Raw genomic sequence first — 18215 nt, 5'->3', positions numbered from 1 at the left:
GGCAGAATCGGCTCAACTTTTATCAGCATAAAAGATTTTTTTTTAATGATTTTTTTTGATGTGGACCATTTTTTAAATCTTTATTGAATTTGTTACAGTATTGCTTCCGTTTTTTTTGGGTTTTTTTTGCGGTACGCGGGCCTCTCACTGCTGTGGGCTCTCCCGTTGCGGAGCACAGGCTCCGGACGCGCAGGCTCAGCGGCCATGGCTCACGGGCCCAGCCGCTCCGCGGCATGTGGGATCTTCCCGGACCAGGGCACGGACCCGTGTCCCCTGCATCGGCAGGCGGACTCTCAACCACTGCACCACCAGGGAAGCCCTTGCTTCCGTTTTATGTTTTGGTTTTTTGGCCGCGTGGCATGTGGGAATCTTAGCTCCCCAACCAGGAATTGAACCCACACCCACCTCACTGGAAGGTGAAGTCTTAACCACTGGACCGCCAGGGAAGTCCTAAAAGATTCTGATTAAAGGTATCTTCGCGGTGTGCCCTCTCTCTGCCTCTTATCCTACACCCCGTTCACTGCCCCCCGTCCCATACAGCCCTGTCTGACCATGCTGGTCTAAAGTGACCTCACCACCCTGCTCTGAACTCCTGCTCTGAACTCGTCATCTGCACCACACATCTCGCAATTAATCATGTTCTGCCTTGTGACACGGCTCTGTCAAACTGTTATCCAACTTTTCACCTGCTTCTGGATGGAATCCTCCATGAGCAAATGGAGGGCAGGAGCTATAACATCTATTATCTTTGTGCCCCCAATAGTAGGGGGAGAGACCTTAACACAAACATGGCCATTGCTACTTAATTATTTTCTGAGTGGAAACTGTGTGCATCTACAAGACCATCTTAAAAAGGCGATTTAATCCTTAGACAACTATCTTTTCCAAATATTTAAAATGCTCATTCACACAGTTTTTTGTGTCTAACCCAGATCCCTCCTGCTGCAGTTAAAACCTCGTCTCAGTCTATCATCTTAGTAATTGCCTGGAAAAAGATGAACACAGGGCTTCCCTGGTGGCGCAGTGGTTGAGAGTCCGCCTGCCGATGCAGGGGACACGGGTCCGTGCCCCGGTCCGGGAAGATCCCACATGCCGCGGAGTGGCTGGGCCCGTGAGCCATGGCCGCTGAGCCTGCGCGTCCGGAGCCTGTGCTCCGCAACGGGAGAGGCCACAAAAGTGAGAGGCCCGCGCACCCAAAAAAAAAAAAAAAAAAAAAAAAAAAGATGAACACAGACCCAGGAGCCTGAATGTGTTTACTGTCCTCACAAATGGCTTAGGTCAAGGCTTAATGTTCTCACAGCCAGCTTTGTTTTCCAGGTGGACATCATTCAGCCAGCTTGGCTGGAATAAGGAAGCTTTTAGCCATTTGGTTTGAAAAGTCAAATATTGTCTTTCTCACACAATCACAAAACATAACTGCAATCCCTCAACAGTTTTGTTTTAACTTTTCAACATGCAGAGAGGCTTAAGTGTTTGGCTGATAAAGGTGGACCCTGTCTAGTATGGCCTCATTCTAAGAATGCACCCTCCTCATCCATGAGCATTTCAAAGCGAGATGTCTTTCTTAGAGGAGAGATGAAAATAGGCATGAATTTTGAGTTGGCCTCCAAGACCACCACTGAGAAGCCACCTGAGATATTTTTCCCCCAGCTCCTGACACCCACACTTTTTTAAAACTTCAACCCCAAATTCAGGTCCTATCAAATGTTTCAATTCCTGTTGACGGAGAGATTCTTGTTAATGGAATTGGCAGTTAAGACAATTAAATACACGAAAAGCAGCACATTCTGTAAATGCCAAGCCTGCACGACAGTTCCCACTGGAACAAGGGCAGCTGGGAATTCATCTAGAACCCAACATGTGGCAGGAGAACAGACAGCTTCGTTCACCACATGCTTTCCCGTCGGCCACCAATTCCTCCTCCCAAGCCCATATCCAGCGCTGCTCTGAAAATTCCTGATGGCAGAGGGGGTAGGAGAGGGACAACCCCAGGCCTTAGGACCCTCTGCCCGCCTCACATTAGGTCCAGGTGGGACAAAAACAGGCACCCTCTGCATTCTTCACCACCCTCCACTGTCCCTGACTATTTACAGGGCTGGGGAACTGCTGTCCAGTCAAAAAAGGGCACTGACTTTACAAGGGACCTGGCACGTGCCCTTTCACTTCCCCCACTTAGAAAGTGCTCTCCTCTTCTTTGGTAATTAACGTCTCCACCCTTTACAACTTGCTCTAAGTGCACCTCTTCTGAAGAACCCCGTATGTTTCTGATTCCATCAGTGATGCTCGAAGCACCCTCAAACTTACATGTGCTTCAACGGATGACTTTCTTGCAAGTGCTTTACCCTGTTTGCCTGGAGGCAGAGGCAGTGCCTGCTGCCAAAGGACTGATTTCCCATTTCCTTGTGCTTAGGTCTACCGCAATCCTACCTCCCCTGATGAAACCTCTCCCAGGGGTCCTGCTCCCACCTGAGGCTGTGGGAATCTTCACACCTGAACATATCACTTCTGAAGGAGAGCTGGGGGCCTCATGATGCAGCAAGACCACATAGAGCCCTGCCCTACCATCAGAACCCTTCCTCAGGGTCCCAGAGCACACACAACCCTACATCCCGCCTGCATTCCCATGAAGTCGCCTGTCTTCTCCATTGAAAAAGTGGAGAAGCTGAGGCCCATTAATTTTACTAAAACCCTGGGCCTTAAAAATAAATAAATAAAAGAAGATAAAAATAAGCAGAGGCTTCTTGGGAATGTCAATGTTCTCTCTCTTAATTTGGGTGGTAGGTAGACGGGGTGTCTGTTTTGCTGTTGTTATTTAAGGGGTACATATGTTTTCAGACACTTTTATATGGATGTCGTGTTTTACAATTTAAAACATGCCTTCCCCGCTGAAGGCATCAGTATCTGTTAACCCATGAACCCCTTGCCGGCAGGCTCTCTATTGGACCGCTGAACAAACAAGGGGCATCAGGCGCAGGTGACGCATCTGTGAGCAGCACAGGCTGCGAGCCAGCAAGGAGAATCATATAGGATTCAGTTGCGACTTTCCCTCAGCTCTTTGGTTTCTAATCGCTCTTCACTCTGAGCAGACAGGAAGACCAGTGAATGGTGTGGATGAAAGAACCCAAATGAGTCCTGAGTCAAAAGCACTTCAAGGGGCTTCCCTGGTGGTGCAGTAGTTAAGAATCCGCCTGCCAATGCAGGTAACACAGGTTCGAGCCCTGGTCCGGGAAGATCCCACGTGCCGCGGAGCAACTAAGCCCATGCGCCACAACTACTGAGCCTGCGCTCTAGAGCCCCAGAGCCACAACTACTGAGCCTGTGTGCCACAACTACTGAAGCCCGCATGACTAGAGCCCGTGCTCTGCAACAAGAGGAGCCACCTCAATGAGAAGCCCGCGCACCGCAACGAAGAGTAGCCCCCGCTCACCACAACTGGAGAAAGCCCGCGTGCAGCAACAAAGACCCAACACAGCCAAAAATAAATACATAAAAATTAAAAATAAAAAGCACTTCGAACCAGGATTGGAATGGTGCAACTCAGAGCACCCCCTTCTTCCAGGAAAAAAATATTAGTATGGTTCAGAAATCCCTGGAGAAATTGTTTGCAGGGGCTTTTGTGAGGGGAAAGAGAACCTCAGGGGAAGTCTAGGGGAAGGCCTCCAGCCAGCAAACCCAGAGCCTTCCTTTCAGGAAAGGCTGGGGAGAGGTGGAGAGGTCTGCGATTTCCTCCCCTGCCCTTGGGATTCTAAGAGGCATCAGGACAGAGCCAGCTGACTCTCGTGCTGAGCCACTCATCCCAGGCCTCAGCAACATCTACCACATGCTGTATTTTTAACAGGAACGTGTGCTTCGTGTCCCTTTCTGCAGTTTTTCCCTGAGCCCCTCCCACTCCCACTCTCACTGGTACTGCATTTACTTGCCGGAAAATCTTGGTGTACTTTTGGTCAGCCGACACTCTCTGTGACCAGCAATCTAGCATCTCCTCCCAACTAGCAAGGAACCTGGCAGCAGCAAAGGACTGGATAATGATCACAAATGAATCAAGACATGAACTCAAGTGGTTCAACAGGAATCCAAGCCACGGGGGGCAGGGGATGACTCTGAATTGTTGGGCTCCTGTTGCAGGAGCGTCTGCTGAGATCACCCCTGAAGGTCACATCAAATGTGTGGAGTAGCTGAGAAGGCCCCCAAAGTACCTGCATACAGTTACAATTTTATGAGTGCTCCTTTAAGATTGCTGCTTAATTATTTTTCCTTCTTTTCACTGGTCCTCCCCACCCCATAATCACAGATCCCGGGCCACCATAGGAGAAATTTACAGTGCGGTTCTCCACAACACTGAAGGACCATGGAGGGAGACCACGGGAGTCCCTGAAAGCTCTGGCTGCCACTAGCTAGGGCACATTCAGACCAAAATTCTCTCCTCTCCCTCTGCACAACTTCCTCGGAGGTGCTTCACACAAAGCCTTTTTTTTTTTTTCCCCCTTTCTCAAGATGATTTCCTCCATTGCACCTAATCCATCACAATGCCTGGAGCTGTCACAAGAAAACAGAAGTGGGACTTAAGGGACCAAAAGTTCTTATCTCCAAAGTTTAAAATGAAAACAAAAGCAAGCCAGAACTGCTGGTTGCTCCAGGCCAAACACAGGTATGAGACAGGGGGGGGTGTTAAAAATCAAACTTACCCCGTTTTGGTACCACCATCAAATCTAAAACAAGTTAGCTTCTACCCAGTGCTAGAGCCGAAGATGGAATTTTTCCATCATTGGAAAACTGTGCCAGTACTGGTAAACGAGTTTGGACACACTTCAATATTCCTGGTCCCTTTCCCCCAGAAAAAGGCTCAGAAAAGTTGAGTGATGTGCCTGAGATCACAGAGCAAATCAAATTGCGACAGCCCCCAAGTTCATGCCTGGTTCTGAAGTCCCTACGCTGTAAACACGTGATAAAGCAGACAGAGATAAACAGGAAAAGGCCCTGATTGTCTCCCTGTGCTCCCACTGAGCAGGCAGCAGCTAGGTTTTCTCTGGGCTGCCAGCCTGGGTCCACATGGCAGTGGTCACCTCGGTGATATGCTTTCTGGTGGGGGTGGAAGATAACTTGGAAGGACAACATCTTTTCTCACACCTGATCACAATTTTGGTTCGGGGAAAGTCAGCATTTAACATCAAATGTAGAGTTGTTGCTATGTCTGCCCCAACCAGAATGAGAGTGTCACAAAAAAAAAAAAGAGAGAAAAAGAGAGGGAGTATAAGAGGGTGGAGATGAATGAGCTTCTTTAAGCAGCTTTATCTACAGAGACAAAGACACTGCAGCCCCATACCACAACCAGTCCACCTTCCCTCACGAAGGCAGCTGGGGGAATGAATGGAGCTGGCCGTTTCCAGTGCTGCCTGAGCTGAAGAGTCGGGGAGTTTCCAAGGCTGCTGCTCATGGACTCAGCGTGAGAATCCCACCTGGTCAAGGAATCAGGGTTTGCTGGCCAGACCCATCTGGATCAGCCCAGAATGAAGATGAAGTCTGCAGCAGAAGGCTGGCCCCCTCCCCACATCAGCATTAAGAGCAGCTCTTTTCCTTCACCATCTCAGTTAAAACAGGAACCACACCTCCTGACCACACAGGGTGGGCTCAGAAGTGGCAGGTGTGCCAGGTACCAAGGACTTCCTGCGCACAGCCTACCCAGTGGAGCTCATCTTAGACATAAGGCTAGCCCCAAAACTCTGAAAAGGACAGCAGCAAAACCAGAGGTCACATTCCAATAACTACCACAAATTTTTAAAGTACATACATGGAGGTAGCGTTACGTTCTCACCCCTCCCCAAGAAACACAGACAGGTAACACACAGGTAAGAGCACACTCACCTGCGCTCTAAACTTCCTGACTCTGTGCCGCTCAGGCCAAACGAGGAATGTCATTGGTTTATTCTGGTGAGCTCCTTAGTGGCTGCTGCCATAGGATACAGGCTTTATTTAACATAACGGACGGAGTCCTTTTGCTCCCCTAGCTAAGACCTTGCACCCTCTCTGGAGAAAATGACCCCAGGCATCAATCTCCGATGCATCTAAGTTCCTTCCTTGGGCTGACATCTCTCTCACCACTGTGGTGAGCTGGCTTGAGAAGCCTGAGCCTGCAGTCCCTGTGGCAGCTCCAGCAAAGGTGCATTATTTATCACAGCTGCTGTTTTAATTAATATAGAGACATCCAATACAGCTCAATAATTGTCTCGGCAACCTCAGGCTGGAAAATAAAGGACTCCCAGCTGCATGCAATCTCCTCTTTCGGATCCTGGTTCTAAATGCCGGCTCTGCGTGTGTGCAACTTGAACCGAGGCCCCAAGCCAGCCTAAGCACTAAGCGGCCACCTGTCAGTTCTCCACGCTGGGGTTGGTTTAGCAAGCGGGCAGGGATCTCCAAGCACTAGCTTAACCTCTGGCTCCACCTAACGGCAAGAAACCCACACTCCCCTTTCACAGATGGACAAACTGAGCTTCACTCCAGGAAGGTCCCCAAAGGAGGAAACTAATTCAGCAAAGGAAACTAACGGTCTTTTGCTTGGGCTCCCACGCTGTCATTGTCTTCCCCTGCCATTTTCAGGAGGGAAAGTGATGTCAACTTTTTAGTTAGCATCTTGGATTTCTCCAGCCCTTTGTCTGCGAATAGCACTTCACACACATTATTCAAACAATCTCGGATGCGTAAGTCACTAGAACGTCTGCTGAATAATGAGGAACAAACACAGAGGCCCGAAATAAGCTGAAAGAAAGAGGCACAAATGGTACCTGACGTCCAGCACAGGGTCTGGCCCAACATCTGCTCATTCTCTCTGACCTTTGTCTGGCTTCCCCATCACTTTTATCCTGTTAAAGCACTTCTGCGTGGGGCGGGGAAAGCTAAGTCGCCGGCTGGACTCGTAAGGGGAGGGTCTGCGCTCACCTTTAAATCGGGAGGCTTGCTTCGGGGACCCGGGTTGGGCGCCGCGGCAGCGCCCGCATCCAAAGTTGGCCCGCCAGCGGAGTTAGCACCCGTGGCCTCCCCAGGCCGGAGGTCCGCGCCCGGCAGGTGGCAAGCTGCATCTTCCAGCCCAGCTCCATCCTCCTCACCCTGTTGTTGCTGCAGCTCGTCCGATTGGCACCTCTTCATGGTGTATGTGGGTCGGCAAGGGGAATCTGTCCTTCCAGCGCGCCTTCTTGGGGGAGACCGCACCCCCTCTTACACTCAGAAACGAGGCTCGGGGTCTAAATGATTAACGAGGAGGGGAGTCGGCGGATCACAATTTCTTGAATTAAAAAAATAAACCTTTTTAAAGGAGGGTGAGAGAGGGGAGAGGAGGGGAGCCTTGGTTACAGCTTGGAATAGTTCATTACGACCTGGGGAGCGGAGACAGATCACAATCGAGGCTGGGCAGCAGGAGTCCTTGGGCAGTCATTGGAGCGGGAGGAGATAGCCCCCAGCCCCCAAACTTTCTGCTTCAGGGCAAGGGCCGGGCGGAGGGGAGCTGGGCGGCACAGCGCATCCCTCCCGGCGGGCCGGGCTGCTGGGCGCGGCAGGCATGGCGCGGCCGGCCGGGCAGGTCCTCGTCGGCAGCCCTCGGCGCCGACTGCGGCCCCCAGCCCTGCCGCGAGCCCCCGCCCCACACTGGCCGGCAGCGCAGCCCGCAGCTCGCCGCGCCCCGCCCCTCCCCCGCGCGCGCGCTCTAGACCCACTCCCCGCCCTCCGCGCCGCCTGCTGCAAAGCCTCGACCGCCGCCAGAGCCAGCGGCAAGCGCGCAACCTACCCCGCCCAGTGCCTCGGCCCGGGAGGGGGAAGGCGAGGCAAGGAGGGAGTGACAACGGCAACGGGCCAATGGGAAGCCCGGAGGGCTGAGGGGGGCGTCGCGCGGCCACGTTTTTAGGGTTGGTTGCATCGTGCAATCCCCCAGGAGAGGTCTGGAGGGCAAGGCTGCTGTGTTTTAGCATTGCAGAGAGCGGGCTGCGGAGTAGAGACTAGGGGCGGCTGGCCAATGGAACGCGGTTTTAGCAGATGCGTGAGGATCTGCTAAAACTCACTCAGATGCGTGAGTCTTCCAGGAAGGACTCTGTCGGGGTTCCCCCCACCCACTCATTTTATTTGGCGGGGAGGAGACGAATTGGGATGCTTATCATCGCTGCTTTTTTGCTCTAACTTTGCACATTATGACATCTCTTCAATGAGGAAGACGCGGATCCCCTCTGACGCTTGACCTGAAACACCTACCAATGCCTACATTCAGAGCTGCGAATGCAAGCAGAAGAAAGCGGGTGTTCTGCCCCATCTCCCCTTCCCTTCCCCCCACTTTAAGTAAACTATCTTATGAGTCTCAGCTTTATGCTCAGAAATGAGAATGTATTTCATTTTTGAACACAATAATGTATGTGAGAGTTTTTTGCAAACTGTGAAGCAGCTTTTAAATAAGAAGGGGTATTTATGGCAGGAGGTTGAGACATGGAAGAGAGGAAAGGAATGCAATCTCTTTTTCCCATAAATCTCAGCCAAACTGCGCCGACTAATCTGGAGACACAAGAGAGCAAATACTGGGGTTACCAAAATATTCAGCCTAGTAATAATAACAACCCCATATGAGTGCCTACCCTGTGCTAACTGTGGATACCATGGTTTTTGTCCACCCAGCAGCCTAGACGAACAGTTCTCAAAGTAAGGTCCTGTGACCAGCAGCATCAGCATCGCATCACCTGGAAACTTGATAGAAATGCAGATTATTGGACACCATCCAGACCTACTGAATCAAAAATAGTGGGCCCCAAAATCTGTTTTAACAAGTCCTCCAGGTAATTCTGATGTAAGCTAACATTTGAGAAGCACTGGCCTAGACTGTAGTGAAGGGGCCACTCAGTCAGTGAGTCACAGTGATCTCTAAAGTGTTTCACAGTTTCCCAGTCTCTTTCACACCCATCATACCATTCTGGCCTCGCTTCAGTCCTACTAGTCTGCAAGTCTCCTGACTCTGTTCTGTCTTTTTCCCACTCATTTTAATGTGTGTCCTAGAAGAGCCTAAGTTGTTAAGAATTTACTTCAGTCTAGCAGCTACTTTCTAAACAAGGCAGCTCCATTTCTAGAAAACAGGAATTTAGGATGGGCTGGAAATGTAGAACCACCCCCACCTCCACTACACAGTATCAGGCACAATGTGGAAACACAAGGCCACAAGCCTTTAGCATTTTCAATGGTGAGGGAAAGGCAGAATGTGCCTTTGAAGTCGGTGGCAGGAGTAGATAGAACCAGTGGGGGCAGATGACCTCAGTGCAAGATGTCAGAGTCTACTGCCCCCTGCCTGACTCGCCCCAGTGAAGTGCAGGGGCCCTACAGACCCTGGGTGGCAAATGGTGAGCACATGTGGACACATGTTCATGACCTGACTCTAGGCTGAAGAAAAGTGGAGGCAGTTGGTGTGAAGCTTTAAGGGAGCAGAGACCATAATCATTTTGAGTTATGTCTCATTTCCATACTAGGTTGAAGTTGACCTTGAATTTGATGTTTATAATATTTTCCTGTACCCATAGCCTGATGGACAGATTTCCTGTTTGTGGCCATATTTAGCAGGTCAACAAAAAAGTGGTGGGTTTCATGAAATCAGCCAATGCTTTACATTCCATTTTGGAGAGGCAGCATTGTGCAGAGCTTAAGAGCTCAGACTCTGTGGCCAGACTGCTTGGGGACAAATCCTGGCTCTGCTCTCCACTGACCATGTGATTGGAGGCAAGTTGTCTAACCTCTTTAAGCCCCAGTTTCCTCTTTGAGAAGTGGGGATACCAACCTTATAGGGTGTTGGGTAATATATGTAAAGCACTTAGACATTGCCTGGCACAGAGTGAGCTCCCTGGTTTTAAACAGAGATGTCATCCAGCTTCAAAACATTGAACATTCCACTCCAGTGGTTCTATCCTTGGGAGTTCAAATGTGTCTCACCCATTTCTGACTTTCACTGAGTGTCATATTATAGAAAAAATATGCTACTGCCAAAGAAGTTTGGGTGAGAAGTTGTGTAGAGAGCTGTGTGACCTGCAACCACCAGTTTGAAGCTGATGACAAATTTTCATTAGTCATAGTCGATTCTTGAGTACCTAAAATAAAGAGAACTTGAAAATACTTTGACTGAAATTTTGTTTAAAGGATTAAATCATTCTATCATTCTACGTTTCTCGGGAAAATATAGGCACATACTATCTTTTGACGTTCAAGATAAGACAAACATTTACAGGTTTACAATACAAGAGATTATATTCAATATGTAGGAGTAGCATTTTCCATTTTGCTTTGGCACCACTGGTTAATTATAATTAAATAACATGGTGTAGTGGGAAGGACACTGGTCTTGGTGTTAGAAAATACATGTAAGAATTCTGGTTCTGTTACTCCCTGTGTGTTCTTGGGCAACCAAATCACTTAACCTCTCTCATCCTTGGGTTTCTCATCTGTAAACAGGGGCTAATAATATCTATCTTCACATGGTTATTTTAAGGATTAAATTAGACAATGCTTGTGAAAACACTTGACACATGGTATGTGCTCAGTAAACCTGAATGAAACAAAAATAATTAACAAACTTGTCCAAGCCCACTGTCTGCCACATGAGAAAGGCGGGATTATCCCACTAAATTTAATGCTTTTTGTGAAAGGAAATCCCAGTTAGGCTAATGGAAGGGGGCAATCCTGCTAATATCAAATTTGCTAAACCAATAAGTGTGTAAACAAGGAGGATAAAGATTAGGGTTACGGAATCCTGTTATCCTTGTCGACAGCCACTTCATTTACCTTGAAAAACTGATGCAGCTTTAATTGTGGAAGATAAGGTGCCAAGATCAACAGGTAAGCATAAAGTAGATTTTTTTTTCTTTTGTAAGATCAATTAACTCTAAGAAATAAAAGGCTTCTCTTTTTCCAATAGCAAGAGTCTTGTAGATTATCCAAGGATAATTAATTATCCTATTCTGCAAAAATTCTTTAAAAATTTTAAACATCAAATGGGTTGTCAGAGAGCTATTTTAGGATTTAACATACTAACTAGAGTGCTTTGCTTAGAAGGTAAAAGTACTCTCTTGAGAAACCAGTTATCATAATTTTGATCACTGTGTTTTGATACCAACATCATTACAAGTATTCCTTTGTTAATGTAATTTTCTTCCCTTTCTTTTGGAGATTTCCACTTCCACTCAATGCTCTCCCTAAAAGAAACTGGGTTCCGTTGGATTAGGAGGTGTAAACTACGCAAATAATCGTCAGGGAGATTGGCTGGATTGTTGCTGATGTCACAATCCCACCACCTAAGTACAGGCTTTTTATTGGCTATTGTAAGAGGCAGGCAGGACTGGGAAGGCTCTGCATCACTCGTGAGTTGGAGAAAGCTCTTGAGTCTAAACTAAATTTTACCCTGTTTTTTACTTAAAGTGTATTCAGAAGCATTTTCCAATATGTTATTATATTTTTCCATGTTATTCCATATGCTGTTACTTAGACATATTTCCATATGTCTTGGTAAACATTGTAAATGATTGTTTACCATCCTATCCAGTGAATGTATCATGGTTTATTTGACCACTATCCACTTTATTCTTAGCTATTTGTTTCAATTTTTTGCCTTCAGGTATAAAACTGTAGTTACTATTTTTATCGAGAAATAATATATATTATTTCCTCCATAGCATAGACTCTCTGACACCTAACTAGCAACGCTATAAAGGAGTAAACGAACCCAGATCGCCACTTTTGTCCACATCTTTCTAGCAGCTTTCCTAAGACTTGCATGGGAGATCCAAAGTTTGACTCTTTCCTTGGAGCGGTGAATCTCCTATCTGTAATACAAAAAAGGGGAAGTTCCTGCTTCTCATTTCAGGTAGGATGCATATTCTTCATTCTGGGTGCTGGTCGCTTCTCAGTAATGGGAGAAAAGTCACAAGCATCACGGCCATGAACAGAGGAGGTTTGTGAAGCATGAACTTAAATCCTGATTGTACTGCTCTCTGTGAGAGCCTGGGACTGGTAAAATGGCTGCTTTGTGTCCTTCTCCATCTCCATAGGGAACCCATACAAACCTCTGGACAGTCTGTTACTTAAAGCTGAAAATGCTAGACCTTAAAAAATCAGAAAAAGAGAAGAGAAGGTATCTGCTTTGCTCAGAGAGAATCAGTTTTTATTATTTTACATCTGAAGATAAATATCTATGGCAGTTCCATCTATTATTCTATGCGGTACTTTTAAATATAATAATAAGAGCAAGCACAGAGAACTATAGGTGTTTAAAGAGAACCATACGTGTTAGGCATTTTGCTAGGAACCCTGTGAACTCTCTCTTAATCCCCATGTCAAATCTGCAAGGTAAGGGTTATTCACTCTACAACTGAGCAAACAGGCTCAGAGAGATTATAGCACTTTCATAGGCCTGAGAGCTACACACTGCTCTGTCTGACTCTAAAGCTAAAAGCCTAATAGCCTAATAGTCCCTTCACAACTGTAATTTTGAGCCACTCTTGTGGTAAAGAATTTATCAGTGAGTATTAGGCTATAGTTAGATGTATCTCCATTCATTCAAATATATTCATGAAATAAATATCATTTACAAAGGCTTTACAACATGCTTGTGGAAGATAGAGAACAAAAAAAGACATTGGTCCCTGCCTTTGGACTTAAAGTCCAGCTGGGGAAATGAGACACAAATGAAATGTAAAACAACAACATAAGATTGAAGTGGTAATGTCTGTCAATACTCCAAGGGGGAGATAAGTACCACAGTCCAGAGAGAGAGCGATCTCTGTGAGGGATTAAGACGACTCCAAGGAAGAGTGTTATGCACATTCATCCATATCACGAGTGTTAAAAGGATCAAATGTCACTTTAGAATGATTCTGAAGCCTTTAAGTAGGTAAGAACTATATAAATCATCTTGAATATAGAATCACTCAATATCTGAATCTCTTTAATTTTACATCTGCATGTTACAGAACTTTTATGGCACGTTAGTGGTGGGAAAAACTTCTTTTTTCTTTTTTTTTTTTTTTTTTTGCGGTACGCGGGCCTCTCACTGTTGTGGCCTCTCCCGTTGCGGAGCACAGGCTCCGGACGCGCAGGCTCAGCGGCCATGGCTCACGGGCCCAGCCGCTCCGCGGCATGTGGGATCTTCGCGGACCGGGGCACGAACCTGTGTCTCCTGCATCAGCAGGCGGACTCCCAACCACTGCGCCACCAGGGAAGCCCCTTTTTTCTTTTTATTCCCTGAGACCATAGAGCAGTGTTTCTCAAAGTATGGTTCATGGACTATCAGCGACATAAATCACCGTGGAATTTAGTTACAAATGCTGATTCCTGGGCTCACCCCAAACTAATGGAAACAGAATTTCCAGGGGTGGAGCTTGAAAATCTGCCCTTGAAACAAGTATCCTAGGTGGTTCTTATGCTCACTAAGTTTGAGAACCACAGATGTAGGGGAAGACTTGGTTGATCACATTTATTGATAGATTTGTCAATTAGTAATAGCTCCTTTTTTATCAAGCACTTACTATATGTTTGGAACACACTCCTACTTAGTCTGTAAAACAAACTTTGTAGTTAAGTATCAATCTCCATTTTACAGTAAAGGAAACTGAGGCTCAAAGAGGATTAAAAATTTGCCCCATGTCACCTGGCTAGAAAGAGCTAGCCAAACCAGTTTTTTTTTACTTCAATGTCTGTACTTTTCCCACAATGCCTACTGCACTGTTACTTTGGGATTGAGTGCCTATTATATGTCATATAATTTCAGTCTAAACCTTTCAATACCATCCAATGGTACTCTTGCATTGTAAGATAACTAAGATTCAGAGATATTAATATATAGCTCAAAATTACCTTCCACCAGTTGGAACAGAGCTTCTTATTCTAGTATGACTTTTCCTCAATTTTACTTCCTCCTGACAGTTCCTAAAACCCTTTTCAGCTTTGACTATTGGGGCTTCCTTTCCTTGTTGTTATTTATCCTGACCCTTCGCACCTAGTTCGGAATAGCAAACCATAAGTTGAAGTCTATGCTTCATTTTTTTCTTTTGCGGTACACGGGCCTCTCACTGCTGTGGCCTCTCCCGTTGCGGAGCACAGGCTCCGGACGCGCAGGCTCAGCGGCCACGGCTCACTGGTCGGCCGCTCCGCGGCATGTGGGATCTTCCCGGACCGGGGCACGAACCCGTGTCCCCTGCATCGGCAGGCGGACTCTCAACCACTGCACCACCAGGGAAGCCCATATGCTTCATTTTTAATAGCTACCACACCTCTTCCCGACACAGGAATGGAGAGCTTCAGTCTCTCTGAATCAAGAGGGAAATGTCAGTTGCTTGAAAAACCGTCTGCTGATCTTGTGACTGCAAAGAGAAAAAGACAACTTAATCCAGGAAATCTTTCCTGGGAAGCGGGAATCACACTATCCCATATGAGATCTTATTCTGGAGCATGCATGCTTGTGTTATAAATCATTTTCAGGGAGTCTCATATGGCCTTGGGGCATATCCAAGCAGATACAGGGACAAAGGGCTGTTTTCATTGGTGAATCTTCCAGGCGTGCCTTAAACCTCTCACAGGGTGCTGGTGAAAGAAGACAGTACTCTCTTTCAAGATACAATGACATAGCACAATTCAGTAATATATAGCTAGAGCCATATAAATGTCTGTACCCTTTCACCCAGTAAAACCCTCCTGGGAATTATCCTGGGAAATAATTCAAAAGAAGAAAACAGGCAACAACACACCAAAAAATGTTTATAACAGTGAAAAACCTGAAGCAACCTAAATGCCCAAGGATAGGGAGTGAATGACTAACAGTGGCACAGCAGTGTAATGGAATATCAAGCTGCTGTTAACAGAGAGAAATATGAAGAGTATTTAGAGACACGAAAAGCCTTCTTTAACTAATATAAAAGGAAAGCATTAGAAGGCAAAGTTGTGTTGAGCTAGAATAAGGGCTTTGGGGTTGGATGAACCTGTGTTACTAGCCGGATGAACTTAGACAAGTCACTTAACCTGAGTCTCAATTTCCTCATCTATAAAATAGGGATAGAAATATATATCTTTCCAGTGTTGCTGTAAGAATTAAAGATGATATAAACGAAATGATAAAATTTTGGATAAAGCCTGGATAAAGATGGGAGGGGAGTGCTAAGAAATAATCATAAATTTTAAGCCAAGATATGGGACTATTGAAAATTTTATTTGAAATGAATTATTTTTATGATATTTTAAATTTAATACAATTTTTTTTCCTTTATTCCTCCTCACCCTTAAAAAACGGTCATACTCCCTACACAGGATATGTGTGTTCGTGTCATCTGGAAACCTGCTAATGGATCACTAAGCTCTATTTTGAGAAAGTTCTAGATCAGTGCTTCTGAAATCAGCTCCAGGAAAATGACAGGAACCCTAAACACTGACACACAGGAAGGTCACTCAGCTAGGTTCAAGGCCTGCTTTCCAGGCACTTAGAGTTTTTTTTTTTTTTTTAACATCTCTCTTGGAGTATAATTGCTTTACAATGGTGTGTTAGTTTCTGCTGTATAACAAAGTGAATCAGTTATACATATACATATGTCCCCATATCTCTTCCCTCTTGCATCTCCCTCCCTCCCACCCTCCCTATCCCATCCCTCTAGGTGGTCACAAAGCACAGAGCTGATCTCCCTGTGCTATACGGTTGCTTCCCACTAGTTATCTATTTTACATTTGGTAGTGTATATATGTCCATGCCACTCTCTCACCTCGTCCCAGCTTACCCTTCCCCCTCCCTGTATCCTGAAGTGTCCATTCTCTAGTAGGTCTGCATCTTTATTCCCATCTTGCCCCTAGGTTCTTCAGAACCTTTTTTTTTTTTTTTTTAGATTCCATATATATGTTTTAGCATACGGTATTTGTTTTTCTCTTTCTGACTTACTTCACTGTGAATGACAGTCTCTAGGTCCATCTACCTCACTACAAATAACTCAGTTTCATTCCTTTTTATGGCTGAGTAATATTTCATTGTATATATGAGCCACATCTTCTTTATCCATTCATCTGTTGATGGACACTTAGGTTGCTTCCATGTCCTGGCTATTGTAAACAGAGCTGCAATGAACATTGTGGTACATGACTCTTTTTGAATTATGGTTTTCTCAGGGTATATGCCCAGTAGTGGGATTGCTGGGTCATATGGTAATTCTATTTTTAGTTTTTTAAGGAACCTCCATACTCCATCAATTTACATTCCCACCAACAGTGTAAGAGGGTTCCCTTTTCGCACGTGAAGCTTGTTGGGTAGTGCTCCCTCTCTCCTCTACAGTTTGGGGACGGGGAATGTTCTCATGACCAGAATGCCTTCCATCCACCTTTGCTTCAGAATCCTAACCCTCACCTGCATTAAGCCTCCATCTTGCAGAGCTTGATTCCTGAGAAAGGGGATAGGCAGGAGGATGATATGAAATATTTTCTTTTGGCTAAAATATATTGAGCATACTCTGTGTCAGGCATTGTGTTTGGCACATGTGGATAGATACATACTAAGCCAGCTGGAAAATGTTTTGGAACTCAGGTTTCAGAATTTTCCAGAAAACCTCTACCAAAATAAAATAGACAGGGACTTCCCTGATGGCACAGTGGTTTAAGAATCTGCCTGCCAATTCAGGGGCCACGGGTTCCATCCCTGGTCCGGGAAGATCCCACATGCAGCGGAGCAACTAAGTCCGTGCGCCACAACTACTGAGCCTGCACTCTAGAGCCCGCAAGCCACAACTACTGAGCCCGTGTACCACAACTACTGAAGGCCACGCACTTAGAACCTATGCTCTGCAACCAGAGAAGCCACTGCATTGAGAAGCCCGTGCACCACAGTGAAGAGTAGCCCCGCTCGCTGCAACTAGAGAAAGCCCGCGCACAGTGACAAAGACCCAAAGCAGCCAAAAATAAATAAATAATTTTTAAAAAATGCTTTAAAAAATAAATAGGGCTTCCCTGGTGGCGCAGTGGTTGAGAGTTCACCTGCCGATGCAGGGGACACGGGTTCGTGCCCCGGTCCGAGAAGATCCCACGTGCTGCGGAGCGGCTGGGCCCGTGAGCCATGGCCGCTGAGCCTGCGCGTCCAGAGCCTGTGCTCCGCAACGGGAGAGGCCACAACAGTGAGAGGCCCGCGTACTGCAAAAAATAAATAAACAAAAATTAAAAAACAAATTAAAAAAATAAAAAGATAATATAGACAAAGAAAAGGGTGTTGATAGGTTTTCAGCTATCCATCTTTCTCCTTCCAGGATCAGCCCAGAAAGATAAAAACGTGTGTTACAAGGTCTTGTGGCAGGTAAAGAAATTAACCAAAAATGAGTTCCACCAAAATGCCAGGCAACATAGTGGAAAAAGGATCAAAAACATTTAGACTTGGAAAAGCATTACTAGTCTTCCAATCTTACTGATGAGAAATGAATTGTGGCAAAGCAATGTTCAGCGCTTCTTCTGGAAAGCTTTGGGTCAGTTACTCTAAAAAATTTCTGGAAACTTTGTTCTTCTACTTTCTTCTTCTACTTTGTTCTTCTAGTTGTTCTTTTTCTTGGCAGTAAAACAAAGATTACCTCTGTTTGGGGTTATACTAAATTTCTTTTGATTGTTTTTCCTTCCCATGCTCTGTATCCTAACAGCCAGGGATGCCACTGATGAAATATTCAGCATTGGAATGATACTTGATGTATAATTAAATAGAATACATTTAGCAATTCTGTTTTATAGACCTTTAATCTTCAAGTTAATAAACCTACATGTAGAGAATCTCATAAACAAAACCAAAACGTTCTTGGAAATACATAATTTCCTTGGAAAAATACATAATCCTGAATGTATTTAGTACAGGGAGGAAAGAAAACATTTATTAAACACTCTTATGTGCCAGGAGAGTTACTAACTGCTTTACACATTATGTCATTTAGTCTTCCCAACCCTGTGAGGTAGGCATTAGCTTCACTATACAGATGAAGTAACTGAGGCTCCAAAAAGTTAAGTGATTTGCCCAGGATCACAAAGTAAGTAGCATCACAGCTCAGACCAGAACTCAGGTCAGATTCTGACTCCCGTGCTTTTTCCTAAATTTTTACAGGATTTCATTTCCAAAGCACTTTCTCTTCCTATGGCTCATTCCATCCTCCCCAAAACACAGTGAGATTAAACACAATTATAGAATTCTCCCTTTTAGCAAGTCACAGAGCCAGGAT

At 45.7% G+C, this 18215-nt stretch overlaps 1 protein-coding gene across 2 annotated transcripts in view; it reads right to left on the bottom strand.

Moving 5' to 3' along the window:
• TMCC2 (transmembrane and coiled-coil domain family 2) overlaps window positions 1–7802 on the bottom strand; it is a 37432-nt gene extending 29630 nt beyond the window's left edge. The window contains exon 1 of one of the 2 annotated variants that reach the window (XM_027082749.1): window positions 6934–7802. In XM_027082749.1, coding sequence (XP_026938550.1) covers window positions 6934–7140 — 207 coding nt within the window. In that variant the 5' untranslated portion in view covers window positions 7141–7802. The remainder of the gene's footprint in view (window positions 1–6933) is intronic. The other variant, XM_027082751.1, reaches the window with a different exon arrangement.
• Window positions 7803–18215: the final 10413 nt, after the last annotated feature.

Source organism: Aethalodelphis obliquidens, unplaced genomic scaffold, assembly GCF_003676395.1.
Source record: "Aethalodelphis obliquidens isolate GAN/ISIS:26980383/991018 unplaced genomic scaffold, ASM367639v1 scaffold48, whole genome shotgun sequence".
NCBI lineage: Eukaryota > Metazoa > Chordata > Mammalia > Artiodactyla > Delphinidae > Aethalodelphis > Aethalodelphis obliquidens.
The sequence above is the reverse complement of the archived record's forward strand: the minus strand, read 5'-3'. Positions and strand labels throughout refer to the sequence as shown.